Genomic DNA, 9,069 nt, shown 5'->3' on the forward strand with positions numbered 1-9,069 from the left:
AATGGATATCACACAAGCAACGTGCAAACTTTGTGCAAAAGTTATGCGGTGACCCTCTTAATCTCAGTCAATTCACTGGAAAGTGAAAGTAAAAACTTTTTTCATCTTACGCTGCATTAACGGCACTTATTCTCTCAGAGACGACGAGAGACGAATCTCCTTCATATGCTGATAACGGTAGGCCTATAGCTAATTTACTCCCTTAATATTTCTCTTGTGACCCGAACATAGGCTAGTGGGGAAAAAAAAGAAACGTATTTCGTGTTAAACAGGTTGTTTTTTTCTTTTTTTTTTAAAGTCAGTGCTTGAAATAAAGCTTTTTATTGATGATTGCAGTGTTAATCATTTTAATTATAGGCCTATAATTCATAATAAACCTGTTTTGAAAGACCTTTTTAAAAACATTTTGAACGTAACAGAATGTAACAGGCATTAATTGAAAATGCGAAATTAGATATAACTAAAGTGTATAAAATTATTTTATTCAGAAATGTCATGTTTTATTATTATTATTATTATTTGTTAATTCGTTATTTAAATTAATAGGCCTATAGGAAACAGGTGCAGTTAATCGCCGGCGTCAGTCACAAAATTTATATAGGCCTATATATAAAAAAATAGGCTAATCTTTGTGAGGAAGACATGGCAACAACTGGTCTTAAAGGGATAGTTCACCCAAGAATGAAAATTTGATGTTTATCTGCTTACCCCCAGGGCATCCAAGATGTAGGTGACTTTGTTTCTTCAGTAGAACACATTTGATGATTTTTAATTTTAACCGTTGCAGTCTATCAGTCGTATAATGCATGGCAATGGTAACAAAATCTACGAGAGTAAAAAAAACATGCACAGACAAATCCAAATTGAATCCTGCGGCTCGAGACAACACATTGATGTCCTAAGACATGAAACGATCGGTTTGTGCCAGAAACCGAACAGTATTTATATCATTTTTTACCTCGATTCAATTGCCAAAGTGTCCGTAGAGGGATGTGATCACGTTTCTCACATTTTTCACATATAATTAGCCTATACATCAAATTATAGTTGTTAAAATAAGCGAATATTTCCAGTCCATAGATGATCATTCAAAAATAGATTGATCATCTTAAAAGAGTCATATCCTGTGTGATTGAATAGCATTATAGTGTATACAAAAATGGGAGGTTAATCATAATAAATGTAATGCAAGAATAAACCTAATAACTTTTGGTTAGCCTAATGTTTGAAAACTGCCGGAACAAATACATACTTAATATGTATATTTATTTTAAATAGGCTACAAATTACTTAATATATATCCTTTGTGTAATAGTCTACCAGTAGTATTTGAAGATACAAAACCGCTGTCTGGTAAGCCATTGACTGGCTGAATGTGCAGCAAGACAGCATGCCTTCGGATTTGGACACAACCAATGTGGCTGATTAACATGCTGGAGAATTCCAAAGCTGCTGCCCATAATAAACCAGCTGAAAGAGGTTATTTACAGCCCGGCCTCTCAAATATGAATTACTTAGGTGGGTTAACTGATAGTCAAATAATTAAGTTAATGAAGAGGAAGTAAGTGATCAGACCCTTGGTGGTGATGTCATCACGGTTATTTTCATTTTCATTTACATTCACAACAAAGCAGAAAATAATAATAATAAATAAAAACCTGATGGGAATTACAACTAAAACAAGGCACTTTACTGGGCGTTTGTAAGAGGACAGTGATTAATGCAGAACAAGTGCAGACAGCATAACTTCGTTGTCATGGGGGCTACAGGACAGCTTGTTTATATAGTGATTAAATGCATTTTTAACTGGCCTCAGAAAGGTGGCCTACCTTGTTCAAACTGAACCAGACTGGGACATAGAGGACGGTGTCTGAGTGAATTTTACTCATTTTCAGATTGGACTATAGATATTTTATATATATATATATATATATATATAAAACAAAGGCGAATAGCATACACTTCCTGACAGGATATATTGGACTTTACAACTTGAGAGTTGTCAATGAAACCCTCAACAGTTTTACACTGGATAGGTTTTAAAGGAACACTCCACTATTTTTGAAAATAGGCTAATTTTCCAACTCCCCTAGAGTTAAACAGTTGAGTTTTACCGTTTTCGAATCCATTCAGCCGATCTCCGGGTCTGGCGGTAGCACTTTTAGCTGTAGCTTAGCATAGATCATTGAATCTGATTAGACCGTTAGCATCTCGCTCAAATTCAAACTCTCATTCCGGCGTAATAATCAAGGAACTTTGCTGCCGTACAATGGGTGCAATGATATTACGCAGCGCCTGAAAATAGTCCCCAGCTAGGTAACTTCCAATAAGCCTATTTTCAGGCGCTGCGTACTATCATTGCGCCTACTGCACCCATGGTACGGCAGCAAAATTCCTTGATTATTACGCCGCAATAAGAGTATAGTTCCTAGCCATATCGGCCGAGAAAATTGCAACTTTTCATTTTCTGTAGGTCTTGGTACACGATGTAACTACAGAAGAGTCAAGTTTTAAATAGGAAAAATATCGAAACTCTTTGGTAATTTTTGAGAAAAAAAAATTTGAGGTGTCATTCATGTCTTTAGTTCATAATGACATGTATTAGCGTATAGGACAAATTACATACTGAAGTTTACTAATTAAGATTATGGCAGTGGTTTTCAACAAGAGGGCTTATTTGCTTAAAATAAGCAATAAAACCCCTAAATATCACAATATTTCTTATTTTAATCTGTGCTCTCAATAACTGATAAGTTTTGTTTTTTGGTGAAGAACCAGGGTTCCTAAACATTTTTATATATTTAATTTTAAAATAATTTTTAGTATTTAAAAAAAAAAAAAATCATTGCCCTTAATCTTTGCACAGTAAATCATGAACAACTGAATTTATAGGACTATGGAGAACCACTGGATTAGAGGTTTCTTGAAACCTTTCAAATAGTAATAGTGATTCTTGCCTTACCAAACACCACCAACAATCTTGATTTCTAGGATATTATTAACAGCAGAACACTCAATGTGCCTTTTAGAAACACATATCCAAATCCTGAATATAAATGTAATGCTTCTGGCGGCTTTATCATACTCGTGTATACACAAGAAGATGGACAGAAATGCTGACTGCCTGTGTCTTCTACGTTCTTCTACGTTCTCATGAGCACATGGCATCAAAGATATCACGACTTTACACATGGCACCACTTTCAGCTCCAGCCCTTTTATCCGCATGAAAATGTCAGTTTCATAGTGAAATAAGTAAATGTGACCAATTTGTCAGCCGGCAAATCAGCAACAATAACTTGAGCAGTATGACCCCGTAAAATATTTATACCCTGTAGTTTAATCAATCAGACTCATTACGGGAATATGAACAGATTGTGTGATCTTTTAAAGTAATCACCCTTATTGCTTGAGATTTCCCTCGGCCTTGTCGTGTCACTTAAGCTAATGGGAAGGTGAGAGAATGAGAGACTGGCCCCATAAATTCACATCTGTCCCGAATTTAACCGCAGCTCAAACACACACAAAAAGACCAAGTTTAGTAATAAACTTTATTGAAAAAGGCTCAGCCTTTTCTTTTTAAATGCAAGCTTGCGTTCAGGACAGGCATTTATTACGCTTGTGGGAAATCTCTCAAACAGATGCGAAATGTGGCTTAATAATCAAGATAAGCGACTAGCTACCCGTCACGATGATTATGATTGGCTTGGAGTCAGCAAAGGACTGTGTTTGTTTTTCCCTGCCACAATAAATAATCAGCCTATCCTTGAGATGTGATTTCTGAATGTACATGTAGAAAACGGCTAATGTTTACTTTTATACGCTAGTGACTAATTTAAATGTTCGGCCTACCTAAACTTGAAGCGAACGCTTTATTTATAGCTGGTTGTGCAATGACTGTTTTAAAGACGTAAACTTCAACCCAGTGGTGTCCAATAAAGCAAGACAATGTGGAATTCAAAATCTAATTTAAACCTGGAAATAAACAGAAAGGATTAAAATAAATAGTCAATCAAAAGGGTCCAATCAATGGAGCATTTGTAGGTAAACAAATACAATATTCACAGAACTTTACCAAATGTGACGCATTTTCACTGTATTTCCTACCCCTCTCTGTGGCCTTTATGGCACATATGTGATTTACTGAAGGAGAGAAACAGTGGAGCATCAAAGGCACTCAACACTGACCCATAATCCCTGGCTAATTAAATAATTCACTAATTGATTCATCACTAAATCAATAAAGCAGGAGATGGTTTATGGTGTTGGTATAACATAGGTGACCAATTGGTTGCAACCAGGATGATGTATTTTGCATGACTATTATTATTACTAGGCCTATAGGATTAGTGATTTGAACAAACCCTGAACACTAGTATAAAACTTTGGCACATATGGTTGGACTCTCTTAGCCAGTAATCAACAAACATTTCAAAAAAGCGAAATGACCTGCCGGAAGATCCAGATGGATCCAGTCTAAGGTGATGGTTTTATGTGGTTTCTAGCTGGTCATTCATGATCATTCGCTGGTTAAGCCGGACTACCACAGGATGCATGTGGTTTTGACATTACAGACCACTTAAAACAAAAAAAAAGTCAAAAACTTCATGTTTCATGGGTCATGTTTTACCCCCCAAATATGTATGTATTTATGTGCTTATTTATTTTGTTATGAGCTTAATTTTTTAGTTCATACAATTCTCATTAGCTGTAGGGAAAAATGAATACAAAAATACTGATGTTATTGATGTTATTCACATAAAGCATTTATACTCCGTTATTGTCTATGCTTTCATTTAAAAAGAAAATGCATACAGCACAGTACGTATGCGTTAAGTTAATGAGGATTAGTGGGGAAAGTATGCTTAATCATCATTAAAATTATGTTACAATGCAGAAAATATTCATATTCTTTATGCTATACATATATATTTGTCTCTCTGTCCTTTGTCTGTTGGGGTAAAATGCGACCTGGAGATGTTCTTAATTCATACTGCAAACATCACCCTAACCACCACATGTAAGGCGTACTCTTTGATTAAACATACTAAAAAAAATATTAGCCTCAGTAAAAAACAAAAAAACAAAGGTAGGTTTCATTTTGATCTTGATGTGGACTATAACATGACATCATTTCAGCCTGTGGGATCATGAAAGCAGAGACAGCCGACCAATGGAGGACACACAAGCTCCCCAGACCATAAACATTGTTTCTGTATAATGAATGATTATCCAGAGAAGGCCGACTGGACTTAAAGAGGGATGGTTTGAATGGATGGAAATGCTAATTAAAGTGTAATTCATCCCACTGGAACTGTATCTATGTCTGTGCATTACGTTCTCTCTCTGAAACTGGTGATGTCTAGGTGAATGTGTGTGTGCATATACGGTTTATGGCCTCTCTGTCCCCTGCCGGTGCCGTAAGGTCATTGATGAGATTGATTATGATGAACTGAGTCAGAACGACACTTTTGAGCTTCACGACCCATGTGAACCATAAATTCAGGTGCCTAAACAGCCTGTAATAATTATTTCATACCACAGCAAAGACCAAAGGGGTTTGATCAGTTGTTGAGGTTTCGGTATGCAGTTATTGACAACACTGTTTTTGTGAAGGGCAGCAAAATAAACATTAAAACATCACATTGTTAAAGAGGCAAAGCAGCCATCATTCACAGGTTTTTGGATGCCCTCCTCAGGTCAGTATAGCAGAGAAATGTGTGTTCATGTTTGTCGTTTTGACACAATTTTGTTTCTGGGAGTCAAAAAAAAAGAAAAAAAGTCAGCGTCAGTTTTTTCTGTTTCTTCATGTAATCCCAGACGGACTGGATGAAGGGGAGATCAGATCCCTGTGTGGAGCACTGGCTGTTGTCAGACTCCTTGCAAACAAAAATCTCACTGGATTATTAAAATTAATGGCAAAATTAATGTTTGGAAATGTAAACTGATATTTTCTACTGACACACTGCAGCAAAAGATAGAAATTACTGTCTTAAAACCTCTTTTTGTTGGTAAAAATAGTAATAAAATACTATAAACACTAGTGTATATATATATATATATATAGTGATTATAAACATATCCCTTTCTACCATAGAAGAGTATAAGGGAAAATAAGTTACTTTATAAGAAAGTATAAGTATAACAGCATTAGTTTCTAAAGCACCATGGTATTACCAGTGTTTGGGGGCATAAAGACACATATGTTTACATATCACTACAAAAACAAAAAAAAATATCAATACAATTTCTATTTTTTTTTTCTCGAGTTTCCTACACCGGTCAACTAGAGATCACAACACAACTTGAGCAACATCTCCCCCGTGTGGTGATACCTAACCAATTCCATCTGTCGCCGTTTCAATCACACTTTATTCACCATTTACAAAAGGAATGAAATACATGTAAATGAATGCCAAGATACATGTCTCCAGTCTTATATCCTAGAAATTAACAGGCTTGCATAATTAAGAATTCCTGAACAGAAGCAAACCTGGACATGTGCAAGTTAATGACCTTTCAAAACGCATTAATATCCTAGTCAAAATGAGGTGAGCCACAGCAAAGCAATTTGCAGTAAATCTGAATATTGTGATAATTTTTCTGAAATAATCAGAAAATTACTGCTGTTAAAAAAATAAAACAAACAAGAAGCAGAAACACATTTAGGTCCTTATTCACAGATTATATTCCAACTACTATATATGTATGGAATGTTTCAGTTAATTTAGTTCTGAATTATCAAAGCGCATGTAATGCAGATATAATATCTCATAAAAACATGTCTTGGTCATATTAACATAAAGCCACAATGCCAAATAATGTAATGGTCCTACAATCAAGCTTTATTTTATTTATTTTTAAGCAAACTATATATATCATTCTCATTATTTTTTTGTTGTTGTTAATGTTATTAATGAGTTAAAACATGACCCTACATCTTTCTGTGAGATTCATCCACACTAAGCCTTATCAGACATAATAAACAAATAACTGAATGCAGCAATTGTCTCTAGGCATGTGGATTTCTTGCTCAATTTAAATGCATACTTAAATATATTTCGAATGTTTTTTTTTTACACGGTTCCTTTAAAGAACACACAAATACTGTAAGCAATTAAAGAAACTTCCACTAAACAAAACAATTGAGTATTTATGCAGTAATTTGTACCGACTAAAAAGTGAAAAGTGAACACATTCTTTTTGCAAAGTAATGTGAACTAACATGAACAAGTTTTCAAAGGCATGCCCTTTTGTTACATATCCTCTCAAAGTCTCTGAAACAAATACTGAGCGTAGCATAACAGCACTTTCACTTCGTAATAAAAGTAGTGAGCTATAGCCAAACAAGTTATTTAAAATGACTTATTCTTTAATCCACAAATTCTTCAGCCATATTCATTAAACGTGAGCAGAACTATTTTTTCTATGCTACAACATGCATAAGAATGGTTTTAGTCAGAATTCTGTTTCACAAACGAAGTCCACTGGCAGTAACTCCGCTTTATCTTTGGACCTTCACAATACAACGTCCCTAATTCTCTGCCCACAAAAACCTTGGATGTCTTGCTTTATCAGGAGAGCTACGTTTAAATAACCTAACTGATGTCAATTACATTTTAAGCAGCTAAAATTCTAATCAAAATCCTCATAAATATACATTTGTTTTCATTCCTTAAAATGTACAATCTTAGAAATGTGGAAAAAAAGACAGATAGGCCAAATTACAATCCTAAAACAACTGGTTTGATATGTAACCGGTGCCTGTGATAATGCAGTCTGAGCAAACTGAGCTATCGCCCTCTATTGTGTGGTTTGTGTGACACTACAGTGAATCCCACAAAATCAGGAACATGCCTTGTTCATATTTTACCCCAAAATCACAAGATCATTTCATTGCTCAAAATTGATTTTGGTGTGAAATATGAGACATTGATGTGAAGGCTAGTGTGATCATGCTAGAGTGTGTAACCATGGTGTACTGAGCTCACTGAGGTAAGACAGAGCAAATGTTTGCAAGGCTTGTGAGTTCAGTTGGTTAATTTTGTTCGAAAGAGAGAGTGCATAGTCCAAAATGCCCAGAGTCCACAGGAAAACTGACATGAAATCTCAATGGAAGCATCATACTCTGTTGGTATCTACGTCTGTACAGTTTGAGTCCTGAAGGTTCTGGACCTGGTCAACGATCCAGCTGATTCTGGGCCTTTCCTGAGGATTGGTCACCATAGTGGAGCTGAGGAGGGTTTGAAGACCTTGAGAATAACTGTGTTAAAGAAAGAGACATAGTAACCAGTTATACAGTATACACAAGGATGTGGCAGGTATACGTCCTCCGGTTACCGAGATGTTAAAATGTTATGACTTGAAAACATTAGTGTTGTGCCAAATCTCATTCCATGACTAAAACTGTTAAATTTCAAGCAGTTTTCTGCTATAAAGAGACTAGCATTCATTTGATGATGTGATCTCCACATGTTGGCCCCTATGAGATGATCCACTCCATGAACAGTTTTTATTAAACTTAGTCTTTATAATCTGCTGTGAGTATTCATGATTTGAAACTTATTATCCAAGATGTCCACATTTTTGTACGAGTAAAATTTTTGTTTAAAATAGTTTAGAATATATTGTGCAATATTCCACATTTAAAGGTGGGGTAAGCGATTTCTGGTAGCCAATGTTGACATTTGAAATCCCCTAAACAAACACGCCCCCTACCCCAAAAGGGTCTCGCCCCTATTTTGATAGCTCCGCCCCACACATAGGTATGCAACCCAGGCAATGATTAGTTCTGTGAAACAAAGCAAAACCAATGCTACACCGTATCTACACCGGACGCGAGTGGCGCGACAAAATACTACAGAACTCATTATAATCAGTGATGCTGTCTACACCATAGATATATATACATATCTATGGTCTACACTGGATGCGGCGAGGCGTGACATGACAAATCCCGACAGAAAACTGCTGCTGCGTTCTAATTATGACGTATTGACACAAATTTGAAATGATTTTCAAGACAGACTTTAGCTGTTGCGGCGCAGACACGGTGTTACTCACCTATCGA

General features: G+C 35.8%; 1 protein-coding gene across 5 annotated transcripts in view; it reads right to left on the reverse strand.

Annotated features, from left to right (window-relative positions):
- Positions 1-6,886: 6,886 nt before the first annotated feature.
- LOC107676064 (serine/threonine-protein kinase 16-like) overlaps positions 6,887-9,069 on the reverse strand; it is a 9,584-nt gene continuing 7,401 nt past the window's right edge. For all 5 annotated transcript variants that reach the window (XM_016470587.1, XM_016470586.1, XM_016470590.1 and 2 more), the window contains one exon: positions 6,887-8,262. In XM_016470587.1, coding sequence (XP_016326073.1) covers positions 8,121-8,262 — 142 coding nt within the window. In that variant the 3' untranslated portion in view covers positions 6,887-8,120. The remainder of the gene's footprint in view (positions 8,263-9,069) is intronic.

This window comes from Sinocyclocheilus anshuiensis, unplaced genomic scaffold (assembly GCF_001515605.1).
Source record: "Sinocyclocheilus anshuiensis isolate Anshui unplaced genomic scaffold, SAMN03320099.WGS_v1.1 scaffold1744, whole genome shotgun sequence".
Taxonomy (NCBI): Eukaryota; Metazoa; Chordata; class Actinopteri; order Cypriniformes; family Cyprinidae; genus Sinocyclocheilus; species Sinocyclocheilus anshuiensis.